The sequence below is a fragment of the Vanessa cardui genome, chromosome 23 (assembly GCF_905220365.1).
Source record: "Vanessa cardui chromosome 23, ilVanCard2.1, whole genome shotgun sequence".
Lineage (NCBI taxonomy): Eukaryota > Metazoa > Arthropoda > Insecta > Lepidoptera > Nymphalidae > Vanessa > Vanessa cardui.
Genome location: NC_061145.1, coordinates 8,546,877 through 8,567,455, shown reverse-complemented (window position 1 = coordinate 8,567,455; position 20,579 = coordinate 8,546,877). Strand labels below are relative to the sequence as shown.

Below are 20,579 nucleotides of genomic sequence, written 5' to 3'. Positions count from 1 at the left end.
GAAGTGAAAAAGGTCGTAAGTGCATATAGTTGGTATATAAAAAAAAAATCTTAAAATTATATTCTGTAAGTATTTTTTCCTATGATGCGAATATCGATTATACGACTTTATAAAAAAAAACTTGAAAAGACGAAATACCGAACCGTCGGACAGATTGTTAAAGTTCAGCATCGAAACCCGTATACATGTGCATCCAATCGTCTTTATCTCAGCGGATGCTGCGCCGACAATCTTTCGTTCCTTTCACGCGGAGATGACTTTCGAGTTTAACGGATTTTAATCACGATTCTTCCAGAACTTACCTTACTATTTTATTTAAAAAAAATCTTTAAGAATACGTTAAATAAGTACTTATGATTTTGAACATATTTATGTGAGAAACATACATTATACGTATATATATAACAACAACATTAAAAGAAAATATCAAAACTGTTGTCAAAACTATAACAACATTGTACAAGCTGCTTAAATAATATTATATAGTAAATATTTTTGATTATTTAAGATTTTAAATTAACGTGGTTATTTTCATAACTAAAGGTATTAATTTCGGGATATTTACCATGTTATTTATTTTTGTTCGGTTGTATGTCTTGTTCACGAGAAGTCCCGTAATAAAAACATGGTAAATATCCCGAAATTAATAACTTTATAATTTTTGGTTATTATTATTAATTGATAAATGATAATTTAAAAATTATAAATATACTTTATATAGAGTATACACGTCTAATCAAATTTAACGCAAGTCAAGATATTTGTAGGTATTTTTTTTAATCTGTAGTTTGTATAGATGAATGGACCTTACAGTAAATAACATATAAATGTAACTTATATACTTCGGGAAGTCAAAGTAAAGTAAAGTAACAGCCTGTATATTTACCACTTGTGAGATAAGGCCTCCTCTTCCATTAAGGAGAGGATTTGGAATATATTCCACCACGCTGTTCCAATGCGGGTTGGTGGAATGCACATGTGGAGAATTTCAATGAAATTAGACATATGCAGGTTTCCTCACGATGTTTTCCTTCACCACCGAGCCCGAGATGAATTATAAATACAAATTAAGCACATATATATAGTGGTACTTGTTTTGATTTGAACCCGCAATCATCAGTTAAGATGCACGTGTTGTAACCATTGGGCCATCTCAGCTCAGAAGTCTTGGGAAGTCAATAATCTTAAAACTATATATCAATACAATTCAAATATTATTTATTATTTTCGCATGATAATCGTTTTAGATGCATTATGTATAAATTCATGATGAGTTATCGCAACCCTAAGTAGCACACTTTAAACGCCTATATATAACAAAACAAGCATGCTACTTGCATTATGATACTGCTAGTCGATCAATCAATTAACGCCATTTTGCTTATATTTTTGAAACTAACTCAGAGCACACAACCTCAGTAGGTCTAGAAGCATGATATTTTGGACAGGATTTCCTTTTATAACGTATTACTACTACGTTTTCATGTATTAGGCAAAAATAGAAGCCTTCTATAATGTGCTTTCTTGGATTTCAAGTTTGGAAATTTCATCAAAATCGATTCAGTGTTCGGTCGTGAAATTACAAACAGACAGGCAGGTTTACTTTTATAATATTAATATAGATAAAGTACATTTTCTTAAATAACCACGTGAGTTACACAGGGGAAATTCTAGTACATTATAACTAAGCATGTCAATCAGCGCATTTCCCAACGTGAAAATGTAGAGCGTTCGAATGAACACAATACCTGAAGTTGTATCAAATAATTTCAATACTCAAGACGACAATACAGGCAGGCCTTTTGTGGTACCACGTCAGAGCCTCCGCGCCACCCCTTGTGTCACATCCGTTTAGCGACGATACTGAAACTGCATTCTGGTTTAACCGCTTTCAATATTTGCAAGAATTTCAAATCTTATACATTATATACAGACTGACAAACAACACGATAGCGTCGAATGGAATGGCACATTTATTTAAATTTGTTGATGTATATTATTTACGATTGTATACGGGCGGGTTATAGCTGATAATACAAAAACTCATATTTCGTATATTGAATTTGGAATTTTTTTTTTTTAACTAGTCTGACCTTCGTGCTCACGTCTAATGGAAGATGATCTTATGATGAAATTCAAAAGCAAAAGTGAAATATATCAGGAGATTATACCTTAGCGATTACGGTTGTGTGTGAAAACTATCTAAATCAATAATAGAACTATGGAATAATTATGAAATGTTAAAACCATCATTAAAAAGTCTAATAAATTTATATATTTACTATGTATTGATGAGCTGAGAAGTGGTTAGAACGCGTGCATCTTAAATGATGATTTCGGGTTCAAACCCAGGCAAGCACCACTATATATATGTAAGGAAAACTTCGTGTGGAAACCTGCATGTATCTAATTTCATTGAAATTCTGCCACATGTGCATTCCACCAACCTGCATTGGAACAGCATGGTGGAATATGTTCCAAAACCCTCTCCTTAATGGAAGAGGAGGCCTTAGCCCAGCAGTGGGTAATTTACAGGCTGTTACTTTACTATGTATTTACTAACATAACAACATCTTCACATTTAATTCAGTACATTAATATGACAATTATAAAGTCCTTTTGAGTCTATACTCTGACGGAAAGTAATTTAATTTTGATTTGAAGTAATCGAAAGGGACATAAGGTAACAACAAATAATGATTTATAGATATTAGCCATTAAGAGTACTTTTATACAAAAACGGCTCGAGTTTCTTTAAAAGACACAAATTAGTGCAAGAAAACAGTATTCTAAATCTGTTTATTTAAAAAGAGCAACTATGCAAGTTTCTTGTCGTTCACGCTGCTTTCCGAAACGGTCGTAGTATAAATTTCGACGATTCAAAAACTTGAATAAAATTGATTTGATTTGAAGGCATTTAATTTTGTGATTATAATGGTATATAACACTGTACTAGCCTAATGATTTTCTGAATATTATAAGTGTTTCAACAAATATATGTATATATACTTTAGTATACTAGTTACGGTAGGTCTTTTTAAGTAATCACTAAGACTCTACGCAAGATGAAATAACCTTGCCCGTTCAATTTCATCTCAATATCCTGATATAAAACACCTTCGTGTTACGAATACGATTTCCTTATTGATAGAACAATGAATTATCCTTTTTTACATTACACTGAATTGAATCAAAAAAACGTCTTATTATATTTAAATCTTCCACATTGTTTAACATTCAATTATGCCATTTTTTGCCTTCGATACCTATTTATTTAATACTAGCTATACCCGTGACCTTGTACGCGTAATTTAACAAAAAAAAATGTAGTCTAAGTTACTCTGTACTATCATTTATCTGCCAGTGAAAGTCCCGTCAAAATCGGACCAGCCGTTCCAGAGATACTAATTATTATTTCACGTGATATGTTTAATAAGATTAAATAATTCAGGATTGAAAGTGTGAGTTCAAATTTAGGATTAAATCGAAAATAATTAAAGTTTGATTTACTTAATGCTTGTTTAGAGTTTTCGATTTATTTTCACTTATAAGTGTTAGGTTCTTGTTACAGAAATTTGTTTTTGAAAGTCGTAGATATATATGTATCTTAGTTTGTATAGCGTCTTCGTTTTCTATATAAAATATTATACTTGTTCACGCAATTCTTCATATATGATATAATTAACGACTTATATGCAATATCAACACTTATTTACTATCATTAAATTATAAACGAACGTTAAGTATATAAAAACTTCTTATTTATTCTGGAAATTAACAGTTATTGTGAAATTAAGCATAATTTCAGTACCTAATTATCTTTTAATTTATTGACAAGAATATTAATAAAACAAAGTGGAAAAGTTTGGTAGTTTAAATTCCTATGTTATATAGTTAATAAAATGTACACAATAAATTTCATAATATACGTTTTATATTTTTTGCATTACATCATTTGAAACAATAACAGCTGAAAATTTTTCAACTGCGGGGCTATAACCTCCCGGCTTTCTCTACTAAGTTGATACACGACATAAAGGATTGCTTTACGACTTTTTCTTCAATAATCAGGCGATTAAAACCCAGGACATACTAGTCTAAGTAAAAAAATCTATATTTATGTTAGTTCAATGGGATTTGATGTCAGTTAATATAAGTCTATAGACTGTCGTTAGTTGACGTTTATAGTTATTGCAACGCTCGTAAGGATCGTAACGTGAAGGTTCGTCAACCTACCTACCTACCTGTCTAGAGCTAAAATATTTTTGTCATCACAGCGTATAGTCTGCTTTGAGAATTGTATCTGAATAGTTATTTTGAACTTTTTTATTAATTTATTCAATAACAGTGCTTAATACGAGAAGTTATGTAGAAAGCGGCTATCATGGTACAGGCATGTAATGCGGAGGAATGAGGAACATATTGTGAGGAAGGCCTTGAGCATGGATGTGGATGGATATAGAGGTAGAGGACGACCAAGGAAACGATGGATGGATTGTGTGAAAGACGATATGATTAGAAAGAATGTTACTTGACAGAGAAGTATGGAAGGAGAAGACATGCTGCGCCGACCCCAAATAAAATTGGGATAAGGGCAGGAGGATGATGATGTATAGTGCTTAATGTGCAAACATGGGTAGACATTTCATTTGCTACCTTTAAACTGCATTTAATATTGTTGTGGCTGACTTAAAAGGTGAGGTATATAGTATAACTACGGATACACGAGAAATTATTCGTACCTAAGTTCGTAGATGAAGGATTAACATTTCATAGAGTGCTAAGTCACTTACCATCGAGCCCATTTGCGAGTCAGCCTACCTAGTTTAAATAAAAAATACATATTTACCTACATTAATTTACCCGCCGCTCCGCGTGTTAAACGTTGCCGCTCCGCCCCCGATATTTATAGCCTATATTATATAGCTTATAAATTTTCTCAATAAATGGGCTATACAACACATTTTTCTACTTTAAAGAATCTTGCCGCTATTATCGCTTTCAAACGTACTTATTATCTTTAAATATAAAATAATATATCCGGACTAACTGGGCTATGAAATTTGGTGTGTAAGATCGTTTCAATGATTAGACACCCACTAAGGTAGGAATTTTGGAAATTATATCCCTAAGGGAGTGAAATCAGAGTTGAATGAAACATGAAATGAAATACACACCAGTGCGGTATACAAATAGGTATTTAATTATCGTAACATTTTAAGCTAATCTGTAAATATTAAACATTAATTACCACTTAAGTAAAGTCGCGGGTAACTGCTATTAGTATAAAAGATAAAATAGTGTTGACTTTAAAAAAAATACTTCATAGGTGATATCGTTGATAAACTATGAGGCTATAAAAAGTAACGATTAATTTGAAGTCTCGAACCATCGGAAAAGCCATTAGCAATGGTTTATTGTAAAGCAAACCCAAAAATGGTCTTGCCGTCGGTTACATCACGTCGTTACTCACGTTCACGGTTTCTTGTTGTTATTTTCCATTTATAATTTAACATGAATTCTTTATTTCCTTATAAATATTTCAATTACGAACAAATACGTCGTATCGTGATATATTTCAATTGTGAGTATTTTAAAACGCGATAAATCTATCAAACAAATTGTCTTGGTATATTTATTGTATTGTAAATAGTACAATTACTGGTGTTATTGTGATAAAACTTTCGCATTTCATAGCTTTTAGTTACTGTCTTGTGTGCCTTTTTTTATCTCGCTGAAAAAAAACGTTACGCGTTTCCCCCACATGTATTGTGGGAAGCTGGAACCCTGGATGACTCTATACCGTAGAACATCTACTAAAAACCAACAGTATGGTTACCTACTGTTAAATGTCTTCGGTAGGCGTCACGGGATCGCTTTTACAAGCTACTATAATGAAGTCTCTTGTACCCCCGTCAATGTCATCACAATACATCAATCACACTTTGCGGCTATTAAAAAAAACCATATGTTTTTTCAATATTACTATTATATACTTTAATTCTTTGGCTTAGCCGGAGTGTGAATTTTTTGGTACATTTTTCTAAGATAAGAAATAACCGGTATGCTATTCCAGGCTATACCTACCTCTGTGCCAAAATTCTATCACATCTCTTCATCCGTTCTGGCTTGATTAAGCACCATCATGCCTTCTAATCTTTCGCATCTATGATTAGTAAGATTAACATATATAGTAAAGTAAAATAAGTATTCTGAATACTATAAAAGAAATGTAACCCATCAATCAAAATACACATCATTCAAATAGTCTTGCGTCATTATTTTACAAAAACGAATAATTAACATTTTATATTATACCGAGACCGACATGAACCTCATTAATTACAGTATTCTGATAATTAAGTTAAATTTGAGTATAAGATGAAGATGGATTAGCTTTCAACGCATTCTACACATTTGTTTATTAAAATCGCTAAGAATATTTTAATTGAAATCTTGAGCCCTAATATTGGCATAGCGTATTTTCAATAATACACATATCACATCGAAAGGGGCGGGAAAACAAACATACTATTTAAAAAAACCCCTCAAATACAAACATAAGGATGAAAAGTCATCCAATATTAACGAACAATTTTTGTGTCCGTCAGTATAGCAACTATAATCATACAGAGAGCAGAACAAACGAACCCTGATGAAACAACTAGTTCATTATGAAAAAAAAAGACATCGTATTTTCCAATTTTCATTTAACCTCATGGGCTTGCAGTTCATTGGTTCTAAGTCAGAGAGCATTAAAATTTTCCAAGGCACTTAGGTTTTTACGAGGGAGGGGTAGCAAAGGGCGGCAAACGCGATTCCCTATATACGTTACGTTCCATCGTAATCACGGCGTTCCTCGTATCATTATCATTACAAATACAAAGACCGCCCTTTGTGTGTACGTGTTGCATTGTTTGTATGTGTTATTGAAGACTTTAAATTCAAAGTCGAAAATGGTGGCGACGTTGAATGTCTAATTCACATTTCGCGCGTCGCTATCTGTTTGTCATCTTTTTGTGTTCGGATTCGTTCATTTGGCGTTTTTATTGAGCTAAAAACGTTTTCCTGTGAGCTCCATGAGCTATACACAAAGTGTATAACACTACGTATTTACACACGCGTAATTAAACCATTTCAAAATCTAATTATTGTAGACTATCAAAATAGATACTTTATTTAAGTAGGTTCTCAATATTGAATCGTAATTTTACAGGAACAATTTAGATAAAAGCTTACCGTCGGTATTACAACGAGAGGAATCGTCAAGGAAATTAGTAAATAATATTTTCTGAACATTATATTATAATAAAACAATACAAAATGTATGTATGTAAATCGACGAACATCTACACTGTCAGAGCAACTGTGGGACATCTACCATATTTTGTGTAGTTATGATGGTGTTCAAATATATAACAGACGTAGATTTCAGTAATAAATAATAATAGTAAATACTTATTTACAATTTATGATTACCGGAGTGAAAAACTTCAATTGCTGATTACCGAAAGTAGCATCTTTTGTATATATCCCACTATTGCTCTGAAGTAGTGATATATTTCTTCCATATATGATAAGCACTTTTCAAATATAATATGCGAATTAAAGCTATACTGTATGTATGATCTTTAATGTGTTTTAACAAAAATGTATGGTTGCAGCAGGCTATCAGAAAGCGACAAGGTAGCAGCCCCCAGTTCGTCCCCCACCGTCACGGAACAGCCCCTGGATCTGAGCGCCAAGTCTACATCCAGCACCAGCGGTACGCCGCCTCCTGACGCCAAGAATCTGGATAACGCCAGGTAAGCACCTCTTATAACTGTTTTTGAAACTAGCCATAAACTTTTCCGTTTCGGAAAATATGCTCCACCGAAAATAACCGGTAAGAAACTCAGTAATTTTTCACAGAGCTATATCTCAATCATCATCAAATATATAATATATATTACATAAAATTTCAATTTATTAATGGGGCAAGTATTTTAATAGTAGCGTTTTACTTAACTACAATTATTGACGCAACAAAAATCGTTAAATATATACAATTTCCGCGTGATATATAAAGGTACACAGCTATCCTTGCTTTTTTCAAAGGTATTCCAAAGCGGCCCCTTCGAAACGCTTAAAGATATTTTCTTTGTTTTAAAATAAATACTATTCATTGTTAAAAAAAAGTGCTAATGTTCTTGAAAATAGCTCGTAAAAGAGCTTGAAAAAGCCTAATTAAAATAATGGATCGCACACTCCCCCAGGGGTAGTATTTTCACCTGACGAAATAGACTATTTGCAAAGTGTAGTCGATGGCTGGTTCCGATACGAGTTAGAAAATTTGCATCAAATTAAGGTCAGACACTTTTTGTAATCCATTTACCTTGTTTTAAACGTTCTGCTACGCTCATCCTTGAGTAACGTTTGAATAATATCCAAGTGCGATTTCATACGTTAAAATACCATTCAACAACAACAACACCAGCCTGTAAATTCCCACTGCTGGGCTAAAGGCCTCCTCTCCTTTTGAGGAGAAGGTTTGGAACATATTCCACCACGCTGTTCCAATGCGGGTTGGTGGAATACACATGTGGCAGAATTTCTATGAAATTTGTCTCATGCAGGTTTCCTCACGATGTTTTCCTTCACCGCTGAGCACGAGATGAATTATAAAGACAAATTAAGCATATGAATCAGCGGTGCTTGCCTGGGTTTGACCCCGCAATTCTAACCACTGGGCCATCTCCACTCTCTTAAAAAATATCATTCAGTAAATGATAAATTATTATTTTTTATCTGTACTTACATATATTCTGCATGCGAAAGTAAGTCTGTTGCGCTCTTACGACTAAAGCATAGAGCAAGGGCGAATCCTCGGGTTGTAACTAGTATGTAACAAATTTACATAGCTACTTACTTACAAAATTACTTTATTTATAATCAACTAACTTTTACTGGACAATTTGACTTATAAAATATTGTTTAAATTTACTTTTCATGTTGAGTGGGTATAAGGTATTATATACCTTTAAAATGTCGTAACTGGAAGTTTTGATGATATTAAATTCCGCGTTTATAGAAGTATAAAACATAGTAAATAAATATAGAAAGCCGATTGGATTGATATATATAAACATACATACTTGTACTTAAAACTTTGCAATTGATCTTGTATCAAAGGTTATTTGAAATTACTAGTCACCCTTAGGCTACCAATCAGGCTTAGAATTAGACTTTAGTTTGTTTCTGTTAAGTCGTATTAAAAACACAAAACTATGTTATTTTTAATATCAAACAATTAGCTATAGTCTGTATCCTAAAGTGTGCAGCCATACCACAAATAATTTTATTTTAATAATCTCTTATCATTCAAATTATTTTATATTAAAGTTCAACGGCCTTAAAATTATCTTTAGGGTGTGGTTATACAATCTTGTGAGAAAACACAAGATTCTATCGAATAATGCTGGAAAGAGACAATCGATAAATAATGGTACATAAGTAAGGATATTCTTACAAATGTTTTGAATGTGACTGAGTTGTTTTATTAGCTGAGAACTTCTGGCATATAGTTAAACGAAAGTTACACATACGAAGTCGCGGGAAACTCGCTTCTTCACATAATTCAGATCTTAATTCACTACATTAATATCGGAAATGTAACTCGGAGGCAATTGGAATCAAGATTTTACGACGTTTATGATTATAGTGGAAAAGTTTAAGGAAAACTCGATTCGTTATGGGGTACACCGGCCATAACACTCGCAGCGTTCACTTCCTATTGGAATATGACTCTGGATTACACAAACAATGGCATATGTGAATGTACCCATTAACTTTTGTAACAAAACAACCGGTCAACGAACTCCGCTCTGTGGTTATTTGATTTTATAAATAATATAACGCGCTGTGTTTTATAGACGTGTACTTCAATTACTATAAAAACAATAATGCAATATATTTGACTGATATTCATAGAAATGTTTGGAAAACAATTAATATTACGATCAATTCGATATAATTTTGTAGCTCAATTGAAATAAGCTATAAGATACATAACTTAATATTTTGATTAAACTTATCCTGAAAAATCAGAGCTTTCGTCGATACCACTTTGCCACAGTATCGGGGTAATGTTGCAGTCTGCATATGTCGTATTGCTGGTCAAGTGCTGGTCAAAAGCGTACTCTTTTTTTATGGTATAGGTTGGCAGATGAGCATATGGGCCACCTGATGGTAAGTATAGTCACCATTACCCATAGACAATGACGCTGTAAGTAATATTAACTATTCCTTACACCGTCAATGTGCCACCAACCTTGGGAACTAAGATGTTATGTCCCTTGTGCCTGTAGTTATTTGGCGGTAGAATAACTGATGAGTGGATGGTACCTAACCAGACGAGCTTGCACAAATATCTACCACCAAGTAAACTACTCTTAACTAGCAATTCATAAGAGAAGAGAATAATGTGGTGGAACTCCAAAACATAGCTGTACCTGATAGCTCAATTCTTGATATCGCTGTGTGTTCGATTTAAAAACTCCTAATTTACATTAATATTATAAATGTGAAAGTAACTCTGTCTGTCTGTCGCTCTTTCACGACGAAACTGCTGAACCGAATTTTATAAAATTTGGCATGAAACTTGAAATCCAAATTAGGACGTAGGCTATTTTTATGCTTAATACATGACAATCATAACTAAAAACGCCAGCGAAGCCACGGGTAATTATTAGTTAAAGATAAACTGTTACAGAGTCCAATAAATGATTTATTGATAGAATTAAAGAACTATCTATTTTCATTGTTAAATCTAATTATAGCTAATCTCTTTACAAGTTTGTCAATCACACGGGCGTGTTAAAATGTATGAGACAGACTTAATATATTTCTAACGCTTAACAAAATAACTAATCTTGTTAATACACAAATATCATACTATCGCATATGATTTTAAAAATAAATACATTTGTATGAATGGTGTCAAAGAACTGGTATCAGATGTCAGCGCCCTCCATCGTCATAATATTAAGATTACGAAAGAAAGTTGTTTACTTACGAACAAACAATTTTATTGTTAGTGAGTCATCATATGAAATTCAAGTATACTCGTTTGATACAAATAACGCAACGCGACGCGAGTTTAAAGTATATATTAATACTAAATTCTTGAACGCGACCTATTTTTACTTTACGTTAAACGTATGGGAATCCTGCATTTCGATAATCGGATATTTTTAATGATTTTAAATAAAGAATATCTGCGGTACGACTTTTTTTTTGTTAGCGGCATGCATGTCATGTATGTCATATATATTTTTTTTCCTAGCGGTAGATGTTATTACTGTATAAAGATCATCCCTTACCTTAGCCATACATAAAAAAAAAACCTAAATATATGTAACTCAAGCCGGTTCTTAAAAGCAAACCTTTGTAACGGAAATTTTACAAGATTGAACTAATTGGACTATCAAGTATCAGCATCTAAATAAGAAACTAGAAATAACTAGGTATCAAAACTAAGTTTACACTTCCCATTTACACTTACTCACTCACCTCTAACCAGAACACATATAGGGACTGTTTTTATATATACAGACGGACATGCATCAGTTAAACATGATCTAGATCTAAATTGGAAATTTAAACCAATATAATAAAGAATCAAGTCGACAATTTGTAAGCGCGATTTAAAAGACAGATAGCGCCATCTATTAGACAACACAATAAATTACATGATTGAGGAGCCACGCATCCAATTCGTGTGACCTATATCCAAGCGTAATTCCTACAATGGCGACTGCCCTTTACATCACTACATAAACCCTTCAAATACGGAGATGAGATTTAATCGAGAGTACATTTTATTTGAATGCGCGATTCTACCCCCTACGGCGAGGGTCCGGAGAGATATCAAGATATATTCAATACTTTTACCGTTAATTATATGAAGCTATGAATTGATCTGGAGTGTATGTTATATGCGTATTATTTTGTATATGAAACATACTGGAGGTAAACTTATTTAGCATACACAAGACATTGCTATATATGTGTATATAATATGTTTTATTTAAATGGTCTGGTTCCGCGAGAATTACAGTGTTTATATATTACTGATTTGAATTGATTACATCATATATATGAAATAGTTAAAACAGGTAAACCTCAATCGATGATCACTGGTTCATACCTGGGTAAGCACTAAATCAAATCAAAATATACTTTATTCAAGTAGGCTTTTACAAGCACTTTTGAATCGTCATTAAAAACTATATTAAGGAAAGCTATCACCGGTTAGGAATGTAGATTCTACCGAGAAGAAACTCAGTAGTTACTCTTTTTCAATATTTAAAAGTACTAAGTTATGTCAGTTAAATATGTATATGTATGTAATATATCCTGCCTGGAAGTCAACAAGTATTAGCTCCATGCTTTTTTATCGTGTGTATAATCGTGTCTTAGATGATGTATTTCTTTACTGATGTATTTTTTTACAAATAATTTTACATAATTTATGAAACGGTTTTTTCGGTTGGTTTTTTAATTTAGTAAACGATTAATTTTTTAAGAACCCTTTGAAGTAAGTAGTTCCAGCTTCAAACAATACCATGAAGTGGATATAAACATATAATCGATAAAATTAACGCTTGCAACATTTATTGGATCGATTCGAAATATTTTGGCTGTAGGGCTTTGTGCAAGCCCGCCTGGGTAGGTACCATCCACTTATCAGTTATTCTACCGCTAAACAACAGTATTGTTGTCTGCCGGTTTGAAGGGTGAGTGAGCCAGTGTAACTACAGGCACGAGGGACATAGCATCTTAGTTCCCAAGGTTGGTGGCCCATATGTTCGTCCTCCAACCTATACATTAAAAAAAAGTTCTTATAAAATCGCTATCGATTTAGCAGTTAATTGAGGTAGTAAATTAATCATTCAATATTTCTACAACATGTATAAAGTATTTTATAGATTCATGTTTGATCTAGTCATATGATGAAACTGTCATGTATTCTTGAAAACGCGCTTTTTTCTGGTGTAAATGTTATGCAAATTTGTTTAGTAGTATTTTAAGTAAACGTCTTCCCATGTCATAAAAATATATTCAAATGTTTTGTTAATAAAACATATGTAGATTATGTTATATGTATGTATTACTTAGAACACTTGCTGATTGATTTAGAATTCAGATTTTGTTGATGTTGCGTGTCTCAGCTCTTGATTTGAAGATCACGTGTTGAAGCTTTTCAACGGACATACATAAATAAATGCATGTTATTTACTGTTAACAATGAAACGCTTATAACATTTGTCGTTAGTATAACTTGTTACATGCGTCAAATGAATTTAAATATCTTTCTTTGTCATTTAAACTTAGATACAAAGTTATATATTAAAAAGTATACCCAGACTAGTAGATATATAAGTATATATGTATAATATATAAAAATTGCATCTCTAAAGTTAATGACGCGTATGGCGAGCATCATTTTCCAAACGGTCATTTCACGTTACGAATAAAATAGCAAAATAAAATCCATATTGTTACGTCTCTCGCTTCATCGGACCAGCAAACGGACTCTCGTTACTCGAAATGTCCGCATGAACTAAGCTCAAAGCGCGTACAAGAAAGGAATAAGACACAGTCTCGATTTCAGCACCGATATTATGCACGATATCCAATCGATAACAGAATAAATTCATTCTGGGACCGCGATGTGGGTCGCACGACTCGCCAAAACAAATAAAAATGCAGCGATAGTCGACAGTGCATCGACCTTGCATCCTCGCTCCGAACGCGAAAAACACCAAGCGATATGCCCCCCTCCCACCGAATAATAAGGTCCGATATTCCCTGTCAACGATATCGAAAAATAAGAAAGTAAAACCCAAGATGAAACTAAAGACGACCGTTCGGATTCATTGCAAATCGGGCCGTAAAACGAAGGCATAAAGTGCGATTTCGCGTCACGGACGTCAGGAAATAAAAGACGTAGGGAAAAAGATAAAGACGCATTCATAGTAGTCCGTTATCGGTGAGTCCACGAGTAAATATTTCGCATTTCGCGTTATCTGGAATTAATACAGCGGCCGTTTTGAAATGTTGAATTTAGAAGAGTTTTCGACCGATTGCCGGTTGTTGACCAGCTGTTGACCCATATTGTTTAATGATTCACGCACGCCCGACTTGTGGGATTGTTACGAGCCTCTGTTTATCTTAATATGCAAATAATTGTAGAGAATTATTTGTTTTATGAGTTCGCTCTCTTATATTCGTACTACGCGTCTGCTAAGCTTTAGCTCTGGGACTGTTTGCTCACATTAACAATTCGGTCAGTTTCAGATTTTTCTTATAATTAAGTCTAGTGTAATAATTAATAGACAACTTGCAATTTAGATCACGATAAAGTGAAATTTAATCGTCTTCATTATGTTGTTGCAGATTAAAACGCGCAGTCCTCGAAGGAACCAGTAATAGCACTACGAGACGAGCCTACACGGAAGATGAGTTGCAGTCGGCTCTGCGGGACATCCAGTCCGGCCGGCTGGGCACCCGCCGGGCCGCCGTCGTCTACGGCATCCCGCGCTCCACGCTCCGCAACAAGGTCAACAAGTTCGGGCTCATGTCCGACACCGGCCAGGAGTCCGACCCGGACAGCGAGCCCGACAAACCGGAGTCGCCCCCGTCCGTCATCCTCAAGATACCGACATTCCCGCCCCCCGACGAGAAGAGCCCCTCACCGGCAACGCCCGTCACGACGCCGGTCACGCCCATCACGCCGATCCTACCGCCGCAGCCGCCGCTCAACGCGACCTCGCTCCTCCTGCCACCATCGGTCTACGCAGATGCACCCTCCAGTCAGCATCTCTTTACGTCGCTGAGTGACGTTATAGCGAAGAGCATCAGCCAGAAGTTCCAGCAGCCCCTCGATAGACCGCCGCAGGCCTCCGACCTGCAGTTCATGCGGGCGCCCGACAGGCACGTGTCTGTGATAAAAACTCCACCCGATAACCAGAGGAACTACGCGATGCCGAGCAACTCCAAGGCGACGCCCAACAACAACGGGCAGCCCGCGACCGGCGGCAAGGGCACGAGACCCAAGCGAGGAAAGTACCGCAACTACGACAGAGACAGCTTGGTGGAGGCCGTGAAGGCGGTGCAGCGGGGCGAGATGTCGGTACACCGCGCCGGCTCCTACTACGGCGTGCCGCACTCCACGCTGGAGTACAAGGTGAAGGAGCGACATCTCATGCGGCCCAGAAAGAGGGAGCCGAAGCCGCAGCAGGACGTCAAACCGCAGCCGCCGAAGCCGCCCCCGAAGCCCCCGACGAAACCCTTCACGAACGGGCTCAACGGCCCCGAGAGCGGCGGCTACCCCGCCGGGTACCCGTTCTGGCCGGGCGCCGGGTTCGCGCCGCCGCCGACGCCCGACCTGTACGCGTCGCACATGATGCGGCGCCTGCGCGAGGAGGCCCCGCCGCCGGCCAACGGCTCGTTCCTCGAGGGCATCATCCGCTCGAGCCTGGAGCGGCCCGGCGCGGCGCTGCTGCAGCGGCTGAGCGGCGCGCCCGCGTCGCCGCCGGGCGCGGGCGCGCTGCGGCGGCGCGGCGAGCCCGGCGACGAGCCCGCCGCGCGCCGCCCGCGCCTCGACTCCGACCTGCAGCTGGCGGCCGACATGCGCGAGGCGGTGCAGCGGCTGCGCGCCGACAAGCTGCGGCCGCGCAACGGCACGCCCACGCCGCCGCCCGCGTCGCCGGCGGGGGCGGGCGCGGGGGAGCGCGCCTAGCCTCCGCCGCCTGTGATACCGCGCAGTACATTCCGCGGCGCCGCCCCTCCCCGGGCCCGTGCGTCCCCGCGCCCCCGCGAGTAGTCCTCGGTTCCGCTTCCCCGAACGTTCACCGTGACACGATGTATCACCAAATATCACAATAGTTACCTAAAGTCACAACCAATTCAATACGACACAGCTTTACTAATGCAATATCACAATTAAATAGTGTTAGACGCCCGTGATGAGTAGACCGTTCGCATGCTGTTCTCCTTGGGGATTCAGGGTTGTTCTGGATTAGTTTCGCCTCCTCGAACCGTAGTTACGTTGCTTCGCGACTACTCGGCGGCCCCGAGCGGGACCGGCGTCGCCTCGGGCCGGGCGAGGCCGCCTCTCGTAGCTTCACGGTAGCGCTGAATCCACTCCACCACCAGGTTGTCCAAAATTAATTTCCTGAATCCGGAAGCCTCACGTTTCGACCTTGTTTTAAGTAAAAGACAACCAAAAGTTAATGTTATGAAATCAACTATTTAAATATTTTTAAGTAAATAAAAAACAATGTAACAAATTAATTATAAAGCTAGCTATGAGTGTAAATGTTATCGATTTTTAAGTGAATAAACGCAGATTTTGTGCGGTGTTTTTATAATTAGATAGGTAATATATTGAATGAAATTATTAGCTATGGCGGGATCGGTCACACCATCTCTTTCTGTCGCGTGGGCTAGGTATGTGAGAGAGAGGGACAGGCGTATTTCCGTGGCTTCGCGAAGCCTAAATCGGACTTGTGCAATTATTATTTTGTAAAAAATAGTAATTTAATGTGTGTGTGTGCTGACACGTGGATTTCCATATTACTAAATGTGATATTTAGGTATTACGAGTGCGGTTTGCGTGGCGTGGTGTTTACACCGACGTACATACATCTAGTGAACTTATATATTTTATGTACTATTATTGTATCTTAAGAAAATATATTCTTATTTTTCATGGTCCAAGTTTTAAATGTTTTATCGACTATACAAAAATATGGATAATCAATATTATATTCTCGTCGACTTTAAAAATTATTAGCCCAAAAAAAAATTCCTCAAGAATATTGATATCTTCAAATTTGTGACATTTTTTGGTGTTCAATCGGAGTATATTACGGAGGTACGGAGGTAAATAATGTATACGCTCTCACAGAATAAATTTAGGTAAAATATTTGGATATAAAATTATCATACGATTACTTTGTAAGTTACGTGTAAATGTGCGCCTCATGAAAATTTAAGAAGTCTTTGTATTGTGTATGTAATTAAAATATACATATATTATATACAAGTTAAAGAAATAAATATTGTCGTACATTTTTCTTCGGAGACCACGAATGATGTGAAAATAGAAATAATAGAGTTCGACTTCGACATTTCGACGTCAATATCATGATTCCAAGAGGACCCGAAAAATTGTAATTTATTAAAAAATTAAAAAAATAAAAATGTTTATATAATCTGTAAGTATCGAAATTCTCATACATATCCAGAGCCGAGATGTCGAACACTTACTCTACGAAAATTAAAAAAAAAAAAACAAAAATTTTTATATTCGAAATTTAAACTAGTCGATAGCATGTTTTCACCTTCATTTCGTTTTCTCTGTGTATAATTTTTGATGTCTTTTTAGCGTTTAATCCTCGAAAATCTATAATAACTGTTATATGCATTTATATTGGTAAAAGACTTGTAAGGAGTATATACAAATACATAAAAGACGAGAGTCGCGTCGGCGCGAGCCCGGCAGACCGCATTTCATGTTTCCAAATTCAAATTTTTAAAATAATCGAACAACTTTTTTTAATACGTACACAAATCTGTGTGTTATGCCTGACATTTGTTGATAGCTTAAAAAAAGTTATTTTGTGTAAGTTTGTACAGAAATAATAGGATGGGACAATTTGCAAAGATAATTTAGATGTTAATAAAACATTCCGTTTAGAATGTTACTAGATTTTTTTTTAAATAATAATATAAATATTTTTCACATCGGGAACAAATCATTATGTTGTTTAATCTTATTTTGTAACGTTAGTTAATTTTTAAGTGGCTTTATTTTTAAAATAACCCTATATATGATTATAATATTATATTGAGATGTTAAACATGTCATTGTTTTGTGCGAAGTGTTTGGGGTTCGATTCCCGGTTTAAAAGAGAGTTGCGACTGATATGTAGTAGAAAATAGCCGAGTGGACGCGCTCGGTCGGTCTGTACAAATTGTATACGCCACTAACATTTTAATGTTATGAACAGTGATCTCCACAAATATCCGCTTTTCTACACGAGACAAACGAATACACGCCATTTTTACTTGCAGAGGAATTTTTGTATAATTTAAATTTAAAAAAAAAACAGATCATGCCTTTGCCTTCAGACTTTTTTTCCACTGGCAACTCAACTCAACTGGTATTGAGTGTTGCCGTACTAATAAATAAATCGCTTTTCGATGAGATCACTGGTTTATTAGTGAATCGTTTTTATTGTATATTGTTCAATCATTTTTTCCACATAGTTTTAAGAATTTTAGTTAATAACGTAGTGTAATTTTGAATTAATAGGTAGACGGTAGTAATTCTTTAATATTTTGTTAATTTTTTTTTTTCGTATTTGTAATGAATTTCTTAAGGGTTAGGTTAAACTTGAACGGTCCTCGACTGCTCTAGGAACAAAAAGACAATGAAGGGAAATTGCATTTTTTTTTAATTAAAAAAAAAACATTCTTTATGATTCCGAGACGACGTGATCTAGAGTGCAATCTAATCTTAACACGTGTTTCTGAACGAAATCGTCGCTCAATATCGGTTGCGTTCGCTAATATAAGACGAATACCTTTATCATACCAATATAATAGAGACTGCACAATCCGTAATCATAAATAAATAGATAAAAACGATACATAATAATCAAATAAAACGCCTGTTGCTATCAGAATCGCCTTATTTTTTCACAATTAACGGATTTTGTAGTCGATATATTCGTAAGGTCGTTATATACCTTAAAAGACATTGCCAGCTCCTATTTCTAAGCATTCGTAAACACATGTTGTTCGTTTGTGTGACTGTATCTTTGTATATAACCGTTTTCCAACTGCAGGCAAAGTGACACGGCACGTGTAAAACGCCGTGTCAAATCTGACACAGCGTGACACCGTGTCGCTCGTGCCTCCGGTCGTAGAGCGGATAGGATGATCTTAATGTAAGCTTCACCTAATTGTTTTCCTTCTATATCTATATGTATGTCTAGAAGATTAATTTTAAACGAAAAAAAAAATAATAATTATTGTACTTTTTTAACAATAATTCCTTATTACATTAGAATTACGGAACGGACGGGAGATTTTGTTTTAAACAAAGCTAGAAGCAGTTCTCGGACGTGGAACGCCACGTTAAAAAATATGTACAACACAAAGCATTTAATTTTAGACATATTAAATATAATGTTATCTTTATTGAAAATGATAGTGTTACTCGAAATATTTTCATGGTGTATTTATTTGTGAAAGATTAACGCTTACGAAATTCACATCACATACTGGGGAACATTGCTTTTATGAATGTTGTCAGCGTAAAAAAAAAATTGAAATATTTTTTATTTGTGATCGGATAAGAAAATTATAATGATTTAGGTAATGGACCAATGTATAAGATAGACACTGTTATTTCCTAAATAATCAATTAAACAGCTCATGTTTTTTTTTTTGATATTATATTAACTGAAAGGAGCTAACCAGATCAAATTATAATATTGTTATTTAATTATTGAGTACAAGTTTAATGGAATATTTTTTTTTCAATATACGTTACTCGCCTCTTTAATTTTTTTTTTTTTTTGTTATTTTGTTCCTTTAGTTTTTATTGATATTGTTTAGTTTACAGATTGATGGATTCGTTAATTTAAGCGACTCAATAATTTTTTTTTTTATTATAGACGTATATTATTCACTTCCTCAGTAGTAAAGTGATGTTTTTACACTATTTCTACATTGACTCACACCTGTTGCGGGAAATTAAGAAAAAAAAAAGTAAAGTTTGGCGGTAAAAGTGATTGGCACAACACTATTGTATTGAATCTAGTCAAATTTTTAGATGAGAAAAAATAAATAAATTGGAAAGCTAAGCTTACGGCGATTCGACTGACATTTTTGTAAAAAAGATTTAACGTCCAAAAAACGTCGCTTGGCGACATAAAAAGTTGATTTGAAATTGTGGAATTGTACACGTGTATGTTTGTAACTGTTTCTTACGTATAACTAATATAATGTTACGTAGCATCATTTCAAGTGGAAATTTTTTTTTTCATATTATGTAATGACCTTTTATCTATAAGATCTTTATATCTTACGTTATCATAATGAAGTGGCTGATTAGGCAGGTGTAAGAATATGCAAGGGTATTTAAAACCTGTATACAATAAATTTCTTTCATTTGTTGAAATTTATTTTGTTTTATTTATCACATAATTTTTAGGTTAAGTTTTTAATATTCTATAAAAAAAAATATTATGTGTAATGCCCAATAAATTCTAAAAAATCAATGAATTTATCTTATTACTCTTTTTTTTAAAAGAAGGTTATATATTATTTTGCTTAACCTAAATGAAATACATATTATAGTCAATACAATACTTAACAAGACTCATTTGTCAAACCCACAATCATCAAAGTTAATACAATATATAATACGGATAATTACTCACTATAAAATTTCAAATTAAGTATATAGCAAATACTCATTTATAATGAAATAACCACAACATATTTACCAGGAGCCCAAT

The 20,579-nt window shown here is 35.2% G+C and overlaps 1 protein-coding gene across 6 annotated transcripts in view; it reads left to right on the top strand.

Annotated features, from left to right (window-relative positions):
• Positions 1-20,239, top strand: part of LOC124539664 (mushroom body large-type Kenyon cell-specific protein 1) — a 200,231-nt gene extending 179,992 nt beyond the window's left edge. For 4 of the 6 annotated variants that reach the window (XM_047116975.1, XM_047116973.1, XM_047116977.1 and 1 more), the window contains 2 exons: positions 7,665-7,805; positions 14,440-20,239. In XM_047116975.1, coding sequence (XP_046972931.1) covers positions 7,665-7,805; positions 14,440-15,784 — 1,486 coding nt within the window. In that variant the 3' untranslated portion in view covers positions 15,785-20,239. The remainder of the gene's footprint in view (positions 1-7,664; positions 7,806-14,439) is intronic. The other 2 variants (XM_047116976.1, XM_047116974.1) reach the window with 1 other exon arrangement.
• Positions 20,240-20,579: the final 340 nt, after the last annotated feature.